The sequence below is a fragment of the Lipotes vexillifer genome, unplaced genomic scaffold, assembly GCF_000442215.2.
Source record: "Lipotes vexillifer unplaced genomic scaffold, Lipotes_vexillifer_v1.1 scaffold388, whole genome shotgun sequence".
Taxonomy (NCBI): domain Eukaryota; kingdom Metazoa; phylum Chordata; class Mammalia; order Artiodactyla; family Lipotidae; genus Lipotes; species Lipotes vexillifer.
Window position 1 is genome coordinate 157,547 of NW_006773582.1, and position 15,775 is coordinate 173,321.

Genomic DNA, 15,775 nt, shown 5'->3' on the forward strand with positions numbered 1-15,775 from the left:
ACTCTACCAGGAGGCTGCTAGGGAGGGAGTAGAAATTAATTTAACTTTTTAAGAAAGTAATCATGCCATAGAATTAAGAGCTCATGACTATGAACCAAGTTATTGTACTTCCAGGAAATAAAACTGAATAAATAATTCAAAAGGATAAAAGGTTAATAATTAAGCTTCCAGCAGTAGGGAAATAATATGCTACATCCACCAGATAGAATATATACACAATGGTGTGTGAATTTAAGTAGCAACATGAAATAAAATGCTTAAAATATTATAACAAAAAAGTGAAACACAGAATGTTACCTGTACATATTTAGTCACTTTGTGACTAAAAGTTATGCATGTCCAAATATCTAGAAAAAATGTACATGGCTGAGACCTGAAAACAGGTGATGAGCAAACTGAGAGGAGATAAATTCTCATCTTTCAGTTTGACTTTCTTTATGTTGAGTAATTTAGGCAAAACTGTTGGGGATATTGAATTGGCTATAATATTGCATCTGTTTTATGTTTTAGTTTTTTGGCCGTGAGGCATGCGGGATCTTAACTCCCTGACCAGGGATTGAACCTGCACCCTCTGCATTGGAAGGAGAAGTTCTGTCTGACCACGGGACTGCCAGGAAAGTCCCTTAACCGTAGATTTTTCACCATTATAAATCATTTTGAAACTGAAAGCTATTTTTCTTTTTGCACATGCATATTGCTTTATAAAACTCATTCTTTACTTCATGAATCTCCTTCCAGTTCTCACCACAGCCATGTAAGGTAGGGAATTATTTTATATATGAGGAAACTGAAATATATAACCTTTTCTCCCTTTGAATTATTTATTCAGTTTTTTTTTTTTTTTCCTGGAAGTACAATAACTTGGTTCATAGTCACGAGCTCTTAATTCTATGGCATGACTACTTTCTAAAAAAGTTAATTTCTACTGCTCTCTTGAAATATACCAACTTCATTACAATCTGCCTGGCAATGAGTATTAATCATTTTGAAAACTGCTGGTTAATGTCAATTTTACAAACTAGTGTCTTAATGTTCAGTTGCCTCTTTTGAGTTTCTCTCAAGAGTAATCATAATTTCATATGCTCATTAATTGTATTTTCTGTTTTGTGATTTGTCTGTTCATGTTGATTGCCTGCTCATTTCTAGAGGCGTTTACTGTTTGAACCCTTTGCACACCTTGAGTTTACCTTCCTTTTTATTACAGTATTTTTTATTGTATACAAGTTGGAATTTTCATGCAACTGACTATTAAACTTTTCCTTTGTTATTTTTCTACATTCCTTCAGAAAGAAGAGAGCTAACAAATATAGAGTTCTATTTTTAGTTTTTAAAAATTATATTTTTATAATTTTTTCCAACTCTAAGAGTAACACGTGTACACTTTAGAAATTTTGGAATATACAAAAAAAATTATAAAAAATGAAAACCCTCATTACTCCTCATTCTACCATCCAGGGTGTATTTTATTATTTTTTTTGTCTTTTCTCTTTCTCACATGTGAATTCTAAAAAATGTATGTTTTCTGAATTTCAATTAACATTATACTGATAGGATTTTCACTTATCATTAAATATTCGTTGAAAATAATTTTTTAAAAGTTTGTTTAGAGTTCATTTGGGGATGAACTGAATCCTCTCTTCCCCAAATTGCTGTTTATGTTATGCTCAAACCAGTGACTAAACAATCCTTTCTTCCCAGGTTGGTCTGTGGTGCTTGCTCATGTTCTCATGTAGTATTGGACTATTTCTAGGCTCTCTGTGCTGTGTATGGACCCAGAGCACTGCACCTGTAATTGGCTTTTGTCTCTCTTTTTCTGAGCCCTTGGGGCTTCCAGTGCCCGCACTGGAGTGTAGCAGACGTCTCTGTCTATCTTGTTAATCTTTAACTCTGCCCCTGCTGGAAAACGACACTTAACTCTTTTTTTCTTTTTTTCTCCTTTGTAGATGCTTTTTGATCATCCTGAGAAAAATGAGCTTTGGCCTCCAGACCCAATAAAGCAAACATTCCTCCCATGGGGAATAGTGCTGGTTCCTGAGGACCTGGAGGGCCTGCAGCCCCAGGGGGATTAGCCAGAAGCAGGTAAGGAACACCTGGAGGCGTGGGATATAGAGGCAGCACCGGGGTCCATTTTCTATTTGGGATCGGCTCGGCAGAGTGCGCTGGTGAGGAGCCACAGAGGGGCTGAAGGTCTGGCTACAGATTTGCTGTTTTCTTCCTTTTTTTTTTTTAGCCCTTAGTCAGTGAGGGGTGGAGATAAGTGATTTGCCTATTTTGCCTATTTCTATAAACTATAAATATAAGATTTAAAGTTATTCTGTAATTCAGTCTACCTTTTTAAAGCACCTACTATGGCCAAGCCCTGCATTTGCTACTGGGCATCTAGTGATTAGTAGCCTAGGGCGGGAGCCCTACTTTGGCTGGGATTTTTCTTTCTGTTGGTTCAGTGTTGGCTTGTTCTCTGTAGGTGATAATGCGAGTTGTTACTTATTCTTCTAGAAGCCTGGTGGGCTCGTAAGTGTTCGTTGATACATTCCCATCCATTCAAGAACCCTTTATTGAATACCCACTGTGTTCCAGGCATGGTGCCGGGCACTGGAGTGTCAGAAATGAACCAGGAGGAGTTTCCCTCTAGCAGGGGGTCAGCATGAAAGCAAGCATTACTAAACACTAGAGGCAGGCAGCAGGGAGCAAGAAACAGTGCTGCTGTTCTTGCTGGGAGAACAAGAAGGGGAGGTGGGCTCCACAGGAGGCCAGAAGCAGAAAGGTAATGCTGTCTGGTTGCCAGGCAAATGGACAAGGGGAGAGATTGCCCTGAGGCACTCACGACAGAGCACTGGCCTTGAAGGCTGAGGCTTTCTTAAAGTTGTAAGACTGTGTTATGGTTGAAGGTTTGGGGAATTCTTCTTTCCTGGGAAACTCAACCTTGGAGAGTAGGTGCTGGCAGGAAGTCGAACACAAACCCCTCTGAGCCTCAGCCCAGTGAGACAGTGAACCAGGCGCCACCTCCCTAACTCCTGTCTTATTTCACTCATACACATAAAAGTTAAGTCCCAACTCCATCATTTCCAAATCACTCATGCAGCTTTGAAAATTATCTATATTTACAAAACCATAGTTTCTTCAGTTGTAAATGGAACTAATAAAATTTGCTCTTCTCATCTCACAGGGGCATACTGGGTCTCATAAACCTAATTGCTGTGAAAGTGTTGCCTGACTGGTAAAACAGTGCACGTGAGTAGTGTCAGTGCTGATAGTGAGGGTGTTTATTCTGTGACTTTCCAGCAGTCGTGTCACTAGAGATCCTGATTTCTGAGTCCTAGCTGGTCAGCACTGACTATTCACTGTGCTTTTTCACAATGCCTGTTCTTTAGTCCAAAGACCATGGACTTTTAGTCAGATAGACCTGGGTTCGAATCCTGGTTCTAGCACTGATTAGTTATTGACTTCAGAGAAGCCCTGTATCCTTGCTAAGCCTGTTTCCTCATTTTCTCAAGAGGGGTTGTTAATACCTATTCCACAGTGGTATAGTAAAAATTAAATGAGATAAAGCAGGTAGAGTGCCTACCATAGAGTAGGCGCTTCTCAAATGCTACTTTCCCTTCTTTTCTAGTTTTTCCTCAGCTGTCTTAGTGTCCTATGATTAGCTGTGTTGGGTGTCTGGGGAAATTGAATTGCTTGGTTTTCTGATGATGCAACAAGCACCTCCCCCATTTCATGATATCATGTTTGAATTCTCCCTCTGTGTACATTTCATCACTTCCAAAACTTTGGTGGCCCAAGGTAAGCACCCATCCTCCCTAGAGTCACTGGTTCCTGAGGTCTGTGGTGGTAGGAAGCACTGTTTGGTGCTTAAATTAGAGTCTCAGTGAGGTGGGATCAAGATGGTGGAGAAGGAGGACCCTGAGCTCACCTCCTCCCACAGACACTGCAAAACTACAACTACATATAGAACAACTTTCTCTGAGAACGACCTGAAGACTAGCAGAATAGCTCTTATACAACTAAGGATATAAAGAAAAAACACATCAAGGTGGGTAGGAGGGGGCAGAGACATGATTCAGTCAGGACCCGCACCTCTGGCAAGTGACCCACAGAGGAAGAGGATATCACAAACTTGGAGGTCCTTCCTAAGAGCAAAGGATTCAAGCCCCACACTGGGGGCCCCAGCCCTGGGGACCAGCACCAGGAAGAAGTCAAACTTATGACTGGGCGAGCTGGAGGGCTGTAGGAAACTGAGACTATGCTCTTAAAGAGTTTGTGCACAAACTTACCTGCTCCCAGTCCCAGTACAGAGGCAGTGGATTGAAAAGCACTTGACATTCTAGCTGGCCAGCCAAGACCACACCAACACACCCCAGGCTACCCCTCAGCCTGTACGTGGCTCCTCCAACTGTCCTCCATTTGCCGAGGTGGCAGCCCCTGGTGCACCCCGGGAGAAGTCCTGGCCCACACCAGGCTGTAACTCTAGCCCCTGCAGTTCCAGCACTTCCCAAGATGATGGCCGCTGGTGCATCCTGGGGACAGAGTGATATGTTCCAAATGAAAAACAAGATAAAACCCCAGAAAAAAAAACAAAACAAAACAATGAAACTGACATAAGTAATTGTAATTTACCTCATACACCATACAGAGTTCAAAGCAAGGGTCATAAATATGCTCACCAAACTCAGGAGAATAGAGGAATATGAGAACTTCAACAAAGAATTAGAAAATGTAAAAAATAACCAGTCACAGATGAAGAATACAATAACTGAAATGAAAAAAAAATACACTAGAGGGAATCAGCAGCAGATTAGGTGATACAGAACACGTAAGTGACCTGGAAGACAGAATAGTGGAAATCACCCAATCAGAGCATCAAAAAGGAAAAAGAATTTTAAAAATTGAGAATTGTTTACTGGAGCTCTGGGACAACATCAAGCATACTAACATTTGCATTATAGGGGTCCCAGAAGGATAAGAGAGGGAAAAATGGTAGGGAAAAAAAACATATTTGATGAAATAATGGCTGAAAACTTTACTAACTTGGGGAAAGAAACAGATATTCAGGTCCAGGAAGCATACAGAGTCCCAAACAAAATGAATCCCAAAAGATCCATATCACAACGTATATTTTTTTCACACTGCAATAGAGATTTATTACTTTAAAAAATTTTTAATTGAAATATAATTGAAACTAATACAACATTGTAAATCAAGTGTATAGCAAAGTGACAGTTAATTTTTTTTCAGATTTTATTCCATTATAGGTTACATATCAAGAGGTCATAATTAAAAGGGAAAAATTAAAGACAAAGAGAGAATTTTGAAGGCAGCAAGAGGAAAATGAAGAGTAACATACAAGGGAACCCCCTTAATACTATCAACTGATTTTTCAGCAGAAACTTTGCAGGCTAGAAGGGAGTGGCATGATATATGTAAAGTGCTGAAAGAAAAAACCCTACAACCAAAGATACTCTACCCAGCAAGGTTGTCATTCAGAATTGGAGAAGAGATAAAGAGTTTCCCAGACAAACAAAAATCTAAAAGAGGTCATCACCACTAAACTGGCCTTACAAGGTATGTTAAGTGAACACCTTCTTTAAGTGGAAAAGCAAGGTTATAGCAAGAAATAAAAAAATATATGAAGGAAGAAAATCTCACTGGTAAAGGCAATATATAGAAAAGGCAATGGATCAACTACTTGAAAATCTAGTATAAAGGTTAAAAGACAAAATTTGTAAAATCAACTGTAACTGCAATAATAGTTAAGGGATACACAAAAGATGTAAAATATGATGTCAAAAATATGAAATATTGGACAGTAAAAAACATAGAGCTTTTAGAATATATTGAAAATTAAACGACTACCAGATGAAAATAAGTCTATATCTATGTATCTATCTATAAATATATGTGAACTTCATGGTAACCATAAAACAAAACTTACAACAGATACACACACACACACACACACACACACACACACCACACATGAAAAAAAAAAAGAGAGGAAGAAAAAGAAACAGCACCAAAGAAAAGCATCAAACCACAAGAGAAGAGACTAAAAGAAGAAGAAAAGAACAGAGAAGAACTACAAAAACAACTTGGAACTGTAACAGTAGAAATAAGTACACATCTATCAATAATCACTTTAAATGTAAATGGACTAAATACCTCAATCAAACGACATAGGGGGCTTCCCTGGTGGCACAGTGGTTGAGAGTCTGCCTGCCGATGCAGGGGACGCAGGTTCGTGCCCTGGTCTGGGAAGATCCCACATGCCACGGAGCGACTGGGCCCGTGAGCCATGGCCGCTGAGGCTGCGCATCCGGAGCCTGTGCTCCGCAACGGGAGAGGCCACAACAGTGAGAGGCCTGCGTACTGCAAGAAAAACCAAACGCCATAGGGAAGCCAAATGGATAAAAAAAAAAAGACATGTATATGCTGCCTACAAGAGACTCACTTGAGAACTAAAGACACACAGGCTGAAAATGAAAGGATGGAAAACGATATTCCATGCAAAAGGAAATGGAAAGAAATCTGGGGTAACAATACTCATATCAGACAAAATAGACCTTAAAACAAAAATTATAACAAAAGACAAAGAAGGGCATTACATAATGATAAAGGGGTCAGTCTAAGAAGAGGACATAACATTTATAAAGATAGGAACACCTAAATTCTTAAAGCAAGTATCGCCTGTGCTCCAACGGGAGAGGCCACAACAGTGAGAGGCCTGCGTACTGCAAGAAAAACCAAACGCCATAGGGAAGCCAAATGGATAAAAAAAAAAAGACATGTATATGCTGCCTACAAGAGACTCACTTGAGAACTAAAGACACACAGGCTGAAAATGAAAGGATGGAAAACGATATTCCATGCAAAAGGAAATGGAAAGAAATCTGGGGTAACAATACTCATATCAGACAAAATAGACCTTAAAACAAAAATTATAACAAAAGACAAAGAAGGGCATTACATAATGATAAAGGGGTCAGTCTAAGAAGAGGACATAACATTTATAAAGATAGGAACACCTAAATTCTTAAAGCAAGTATCAGTAAACATAAAGGGAGAACTTGAAAGTAACACAGTAATAGTAGGGGGCTTTAATACCCCACTTACATCAATGGATAGATTATCCAGATAGAAAATCAATAAAGAAACATTGGCTTTAAAACACATTAGCCCAAACGGACTTAATAGATATCAATAGAACATTCCACCCCAAAACAGCAGAACACACATTCTTTTAAAGTGCACATGGAACATTCTCCAGGATAGATTACATGCTAGTCCACAGAACAAATTTCAATGAATTTAAGAAGACTGAAATCATATCAAACATCTTTTCAAACAGTGGTATGAAACTGGAAAGCAATTGCAGGAAGAAGACTGGAAAAACACAAATATGTAAAGACTGAACAACATGCTACTAAAAACCAATGGGTCAGTGAAGAAATCAAAGAAGAAATAAAAACGTACCTTGAGATGAGTGTCAATAGAAACATAATAATCCAAAATCTATGGGATGCAGCAAAAGGAGTTCTAAGAGGGAAGTTTATAGTGATACAGGCATACCTCAAGAAATAAGAAACATCTCAAGTAAACAACCTCATTTTACACCCAGAGGAATCACAAAAAGAAGAACAAACAAAGCTCAGAGTTAGTAGAAGGAAGGAAATGATAAAGATCAGAGGAAAAATAAATGAAACAGAGACTAAAAAATCATAGAAATGATCAATGAAATGAAGAGCTGGTCCTTTGCAAAGATAAATATAATTGACAAAACTTGAGCTAGTCTTATTAAGAAAAAAAGAGAGAGGGCCCAGTTGAATAAAATCAGAAATGATAGACAAGTTACAACCAATATCACAAATACAAATAATCAGAATACTTTGAACAATTATATACCAACACATTGGACAACCTATAAGAGATGTATAAATTCCTAAAAACATATAGTATTCCAAGACTGAATCAGGAAGAAATAGAAAACCTGAACAGTTCAATTTCTAGCAATGAAATTGAATCAGAAATCAATCAAACAAACAAACAAAAAACCAAAAAAACCCAACAAACAGAAGTTCAGGACCAGACAGCTTCACAGGGGAATTACCAAACATTTAAAGAAGAGTTAATGCCTATCCTTCTCAAACTATTCAAAAAAAAAAAAAAAAAAAAATAGAAGAGGAGGGAACACTTCCAAACTCCTTCTATGAGGCCAACTTTACCCTGATACACAAACTAAAAAAGACACTACAAAAATAGAGAATTACAGGCCAATATCCCTGATGCATAGATGCAAAAGTCTTCTTCAAAATATTAGAAGCTGAATTTAACAATACATTAGAAGAAGCATACATCATGATCTAGTGAGATTTACTCCAGGGATTCAAGGATGGTTCAATATCCACAAATCAATGTGATACACCACATGAACAAAATGAAGGCTAAACATCACATGATCATCTCAATAGATGCAGAAAAAGCATTTGACAAAATTTAACATCCATTCATGATAAAAACTCTCAACAAGGTGGGTATAGAGGGAACATCCCATTTATAATAATAATTATTATTATGATAAAGGCCATTTATGACAAACCCACAGCTAATATCATACTCAACAGTGAAAGGCTGAAAGCATTTTCTCTGTGATCCCCACTCTCATCACTTTTATTCAGCATAGTACTGGAAGTCTTAGCCACTGCAATCAGAAAAGGAAAAGAAATAAAAGGAATCTAAATTGGAGGGAAAGAAGTAAAACTATCACTATTGGCAGGTGACATGATTTTATGTATAGGAAACCCTAAAGATGCCACCAAAAACTTAGAACTAACCAATGAGTTCAGTAAAGTTGCAGGCTACAAAATTAATATACAGAAATGTCTTGCATTTCTATACACTAATAATGAATTATCAGAAAGAGAAATCAAGAAAAGAATCCTATTTACAATCATATCACAAGAATAAAATACCTAGGAATAAATTTAACCAAGAGGGTGAAGACCTATACTCTGAAAATTATGACATTGATAAGAGAAATTGAAGACAACACAAACAAATGGAAAGATATACTGTGCTTGCTCATGGATCAGGAGAATTAATATTGTTAAAATGTCCATTGCTACCCGAAGCAATCTACAGATTCAATGTAATCCTTATCAGAATACCTATGACATTTTTCACATATCTAGGACAAGTAATCCTAAAATTTGTATTGAACCACAAAAGAACCCAAATAGCCAAAACAATTTTGAGAAAGAACATAGCTGGAGGTGGTAGGCTCCCTGACTTCCAACTATACTACAAAGCTGCAGTAATCGAAACAGTATGGTACTGGCCAAAAATAAAAAAATCAGACACATAGATCAATGGAACAGAATTGAGAGCCTGAAATAAACCCATGCACATATGGTCAGTTAATCTCAGACAAAGAAGACAAGCGCTCACCATCACTAATCATCAGGGAAATGCAAATCAAAACCACGATGAGGTAGCACCTCACACCTGTCAGAATGGCTATCATCAAAAGGACAAGAAATAAGCGTTGGCAAGGATGTGGAGAAAAGGAAACCCTTGTACACTGTTGGTGGGGATGTAAATTTGTGCATCCACTACAGAAAACAGTATGGAGTTTTTTTAAAAAATTAAAAATAGGGCCACCATACAATCCAGCAGTTCCACTCCTGGGTATTTATCCTAGAAAACAAAAACACTAATTCAAAAGATGTATGCGCCCCAACGTTCACTGCAGAATTATTTATAATTTGCAACTGCCAAGATATGGAAGCATCCTGAGTGAAAGGATAAAGAATATGTGATTTATACGTACATATACACACACAATGAATATTACTCAGCCATAAAAAAGAATGAAATCTTGCATTTTGAGATATGGATGGGCCTAAGGGGTATTATGCTAAGTGAAATAAGTCAGACAGAGAAAGACAAATACTGTATGTTTTCACTTATATGTGGAATCTAAAAGAACAAACAAACGAAACAGAAACAGACTCACAGATACAGAGAACAATCTAGTGGTTGCCAGAGGGAAGGGCAATGGGGGGGATGGGAGAAATAGGTAAAGGATATTTGAGGTACAAATTACCAGTTATAAAATAAATAAGTCACAGGGATGTAATGTACTGCACAGAGATTATAGTCAATAATATTGTAATGGTGGTACATAATCTATAAAAATATCGAATCACTAAGTTTCACACCTGTAACTAATATTATAACTGCACTATACTTCAATCATAATTATACTTTAGTTATACTTGATGAAGGACATGAAGTTCAGGTTGATGAGCCATGGCCGGGGCTCTACTCCACCATCGTTTGCTGTCCCACATTGCCTCAACGTGGCCCTCATGTCTAGGGGCTGCTCTAACCTTCTGTGCCTTTACATTTACCTAGTTCAAAGCCCATGAACACCATTCTCGTTTGGTCTTCCCAGCACTCAGTGAATGAGACAGGGCAGAGATGGTTACTACACAGAAACTTAGGTGCAGAGAGGTTGAGGCTTGCCTAGGGTCACCAAGAATGGGGACAAGAAGCCAGGTTTTGTGATACCCAGTTCAGTACTCCTACCACCTTATCCCTGATATCCTTAGGAGCAGACTTCATTGAAATGGACTATAGATTTTTTTTTTCCTGAATTTTTTTTTAATTGAAGTATAGTTGACTTACAGTGTTGTATTAATTACTGTTGTATAGATTCCTAGTCAGTTAGCAAAACCCTGGGGGTGATTGCTTAGACTCATTACGGTAAATAAACCTAGATACTTAGGGAAGAATTGAATGTTTTCCAGAAGATACAGACATTGTTTGAGTTCAAAGTACTTCCATTTTCCATTCAGTTTCACAATAAATTCTGGGAAAACTAAGTAGGTCTTTACCCAGATATAAAGGGGCCTGTTCAGGCTCTATTTGCTTAGTGAAATCCATTTTCCAGAACTTTCAGCAGTTCTGTACATGATACAGTGAAAGGGTCATGGATTAGGGAATCAAGTGCACTTGGATTTGAATCTCAGTGCTACCATTCACTCAGCTCTATGATCCTAGGCATTTCTCTTAATCTCTCAGAGCCTCAGGTGGCTTAGCTATAAAAATCGAGATTATAGCACCTTCATGGGTGGTAATGGTCAGGGCCTTTCTGCACAGCTCAGGAGATGCCCTTCATATTAGATTATTATAAACACGGTGCTCACTGAAGTTGTACATCACAGTGCCCCCAGTTTATGATGAAATTGAATGAAATAACCTCTTGTGTGCTCACTGCACTTTTGTTTTCATTTCTTTAATTGGTCACATGTCTGCTATTTTATCAGGAGTTCCCATCTTGCACCGTGAGGTGAGTCAGTTTCCTGGCACTTGCTAGTACTCATGCAGAACTCCATAAACCTGAATGTTATATTGTGAAGCTGACCCTTGGCTTTCTTCTCACGCAGGAGTCTAGCACCAGAGCCCTTAGAGCAGTGGTCCCTGACCTTTTTGGCACCAGGGACTGGTTTCGTGGAAGACAATTTTGCCATGGATGGGAGGGGGAGGGCGGGGTGTGTGGGGGGTGGTTGGTTCAGGCGGTAATGCGAGCCACGGGGAGCAATGGGGAGCAGCAGATGAAGTTTTGCTCGCTTGCCCGCCACTCACCTCCTGCTGTGTGGCCGGTTCCTCGTAGCGGTCCTCGGCCCGGGGGTTGGGGACCCCTGCCTTAGAGAGGTGCATCACAAACCTATGATACTGTCTATGGCAAGAGGTCTCTTTCTGGCAATTTTAAAAGGAGGCTGGGTCTTTTTAGGGAGTTTGGCTTCTTGTGATGTAGACCCCTCAGCCTGCTCTGCCTTGTTCTTTTAGTTTTTCAAGCATGTATCCCTTCCCGGAACAAATAGTGTAAGGCCCTACAAACCGAATGTGTAAAATGTGATTCCTGACCTCAAGAAGCTCAGAGAGCAGTCAGGGAGCTAGACCAAGACAACAGGAAACTAAGATTCAGGGAGTACAAAGGAGTGGTGGGCGAGTCCATAAAGGGCTCACAGCTCGGAGAGGAAGACGGGAGTGTCTGAGCACTACTTTCTACATTTCAAGCCCAAACTGAGGGTGATTTTTTTTTTTTTTTTTTTTTTTTTAAGACTTGCTGAAGGTTGCAGACCTGGTGGGAGATAGACCTGGACTGGAATTCAATTCTTGTCACTCTAAAGCCATTGCTCAGCCCGTTATTACTTTTAGATATTCTTTACATCATTTTCTGCCTTGTCTCACTTTTTTTTTAGGCCTGTTTTCCTGCTCAGGACAGCGTGGCTTCCTTGAACATGTCTTTCATTATGATTCACGCTAACTTGAAGAAAAAATTCAGCTGCTGTGTGCTGGTCTTTCTCCTGTTTGCAATCATCTGTGTATGGAAGGAAAAGAAGAAAGGGAGTTACTATGAGTCCCTTAAACTGCAAACCAAGGAATTCCAGGTGTTGAAGTCTGGTTCCCAATCTGTGTCTTCAAGCGGCACCCACAACCCCCAGAGGGGCAGCCAGGCCCTCAGTGGTCCCAAGGCCAAGCCGGAGGCTACCTTCCAGGTGTGGAACAAGGACAGCTCCACCAAAAACCTTATCCCCAGGCTGCAAAAGATCTGGAAGAATTATCTGAGCATGAACAAGTACAAAGTGTCCTACAAGGGGCCAGGGCCTGGTGTTAAGTTCAGTGCGGAGGCCCTGCTTTGCCGCCTTCGGGACCACGTGAACGTTTCAATGGTAGAGGCCACAGATTTTCCCTTCAACACCTCTGAATGGGAGGGTTACCTGCCTAAGGAGAACATTAGGACCAAGGCTGGGCCGTGGGGCAGGTGTGCTGTCGTCTCATCAGCGGGATCTCTGAAGTCCTCCCAACTGGGTCAAGAAATAGGTGGGTTTTGGGGTGTAAAGACTGTTATCTGAGCAGCCAGTGCTCATTCACTTGGAGCATCTGGGCATGTGGACAGTACTGGAGACTAGGAGTCCCAGTATGGCTCCATGGACTGGCGGAGCGGGCCCAGATCAGTGTTACTCAACTGTCCTTCATGAGTTAGAGGTGGCACGGGGGCAGTGGAGAGGGTGGGGATCCAGTCTTCCAGCACCTTTATCAACTAGAATGGCTTTATTTTGATCTGTCTTAAACATTGGTGTTCCACAGAAGATTTTGTTTGAAAAGAAAGTTCCACTGCTACCAATAAGCAAAACACTACACGGACATTTAAAAATATTTAAAGCGTAGATCTCTACTTTTCCTTCAGGTCCTAAAATTCTGTAATTTACTGATTAATTAGCGACTGATTGTCTCTTTTGGCCTCAACTACCTGGGTAATTTTTAGTTTTTCTCTTTGAAAAGAATTAATTGGGGACTCTGGACCAACTTCAGGAAGATCCATGAATCCCTAAAATCATGTGCAAAAATATGTGCTGATTAGGAGTGTATAAAATGTGTGTGTATGTGTAAATCAGTCTGCATTTTTCCAAAGAGAGTGTCCATAGCTTTCAGTTGTGACCCAAAAAAGGTTAAAAATCATTGGTCAGAATGTATCAATTTGCTTTTCTTGAAATTCTTCACAGTTAATAAAGATTTAGGGATAAATTAGGAGCTTGGGATTAACATATACACACTATTATATATAAAACAGATAACCAACAGGGACCTCCTGTATAGCACAGGGAACTATACTAAATATTTTGTAATACCCTATAAGGGAAAAGAATATGAAAAAGATTCACTGAATCACTGTGCTGTACACCTGAAACGAACACAACATTGTAAATCAAATATACTTCAGTAAAAATAAACAAAAAAAAAAAAGACAGAACGTTTATCCAGATTTGTAAACATGTGTACAACACAGAGCTATGGATTTGCCTAAAGCTCCTTAGTTCCCTTATTTTGAGAGAATGTGTTTTTCTTGACTGCGAAATGAATCAGACTAAAGAAAGCAAAGCACAGGAAGCCTAGCTCTTCTGTCAGGCTCTGGAAGGTACTGGAGCAGGTGAGGTCATGTGTCCCCTTTTTTATTTCCTTCATATGACTGCCAGGAAAAATGGTCTGAAACCAAGCACAGGCTCTCAAAAGAAGAAAAGGAGAAGCAAATTGGATTCTCTAGAGCAGAAAGAAGTGGTGAGATCATATTTCATAACTCTCCAAATAGGCAGCACTTTGGAAGAAAAACTGCCAAGATAACCAGTCCCACCCCAACTTCTGCTTCTGCTTTTGCTTTTTTTGGTTTCTTTTGGACTTCGTTTTCTAGAAACTAAATGTAATTGGGTTTTGTTCATGCATAATGGAACTACGTTTCTTTCTTTCTTCCCAAGTCATTATAGTCTGCCTGGCTGGAACCATGTTGCAGTTTCAGGCAGAGCCTAATACTCCCATGAATTGGAACTATAATCTTTATTTTTATGCACTCCATAAAACGTGGATTTAACTAAACATTAATTAAAATGACCTTTTTCTATAGACTGGAGTTACAATTTCAAATATGTATTTCCATGGAAGGATTTTGATCCTGAGATCTAACAAAAATCGCATGCTGCACTTCAAATGTTCTGCCTTTCATAGGGTTATTTCCTTTGGGCATTTAGTCTAACAAAAATTTTAAGGAATTCATTCATATGTTCTTTTATTCAGCCATGGACTCATCAGCAATACCAAAGAGGAACTTAGAATACAAAGAAGAGAGGGAAAGGAAAGACCCTTTGTTAAAGGCCGCTGAGCTCGACGGGCCCCAGCCTTCCCACTACACCTGGAATTTGTCCAGCTTTAGTCCCAACTGTTGAACATAGCAAATGGTTTCAAACTGTTTGCTCTTATAAATAGTACTGCTAAGGAGGTTTTGGGTAAGACAACTTAAGTGACTACTACTGCCCTCCAAAGGTGAAATATCCTCAGGAGTGGCAGTAGAAGACCAAAGTAAGATATGTTTTATGGCTCTTTTTTTTTTTTTTGGTCCATTACAAAATTGTTTACCAGAGGGACTGTAACAATGTGTTGTGTCTCCGGCAGCCCCACAAACCAGCCAATGGTGGGCACAGTCATTTTCAATTGTTTTTGTTACGCATTCATGTAAAGTATCTTAGATTTGTTTGAATATTCATTTCAAGCGGTAGCGCATTTTAAAAATCTTAGAATTAATAGGAGTAACATGTATGGTGTACCTGCTGTGTGCATAACAAGCCTTGCTCTTTTAATCCTCCCAGTAATCCTACGCAGTAGGTACGATCATTGCTCCCATGTTGCTCAGGAGCTAAGTGCGGGCACTCAGAGAGGTTATGCAGCTGGTTAACGGTAGACTGGGACTTGAAACTGGGGTGTCTGACTCCAGGGGGCCCACACTTAGCCTCACCTCTGCTCTTGCGCCTCATGGTGATTGTAGCTTTATAATAATGAATGAATCCCTTTCCAGGTTAAAATAATCCCTTGATACTCTTCCTGACTTGCTCCCCTGGAAGAGAGGAAAAGAGCGTTTCAGATTCTTTTCCATTATAGGTTATTATTTTGTGCCATAGTATTAATCACAATCTGTAATTATCTCGAATGTGGGTTGTTGTGCTTATCTATTGTCTGCCTCCTTGCAGTAGATCTCGAGGTCTCTAAGGGCAAGGGCCTTGATTTCATGCTCACAGCCATTGTCTCCAGCGCCTAGAACTGTGTCTGGCAGAGAGTACGAGCTTTATCAGTATTTATTGAAGGAATAAAAGCATTCTCCTTTCTCATGGTCAACACCAAGGACCTATCTCAAGCCTCTTGTGCTGGGCGTTCTCCATCTGCCCCCCCC

At 39.6% G+C, this 15,775-nt stretch overlaps 1 protein-coding gene across 1 annotated transcript in view; it reads left to right on the plus strand.

Moving 5' to 3' along the window:
- The first annotated feature begins 1,943 nt into the window (after positions 1 to 1,943).
- ST6GAL1 (ST6 beta-galactoside alpha-2,6-sialyltransferase 1) overlaps positions 1,944 to 15,775 on the plus strand; it is a 39,151-nt gene continuing 25,319 nt past the window's right edge. Inside the window, exons 1-2 of the mRNA XM_007448421.1 lie at positions 1,944 to 2,079; positions 12,261 to 12,882. Of these exons, the coding sequence (XP_007448483.1) occupies positions 12,300 to 12,882 (583 nt within the window). The 5' untranslated portion in view covers positions 1,944 to 2,079; positions 12,261 to 12,299. The remainder of the gene's footprint in view (positions 2,080 to 12,260; positions 12,883 to 15,775) is intronic.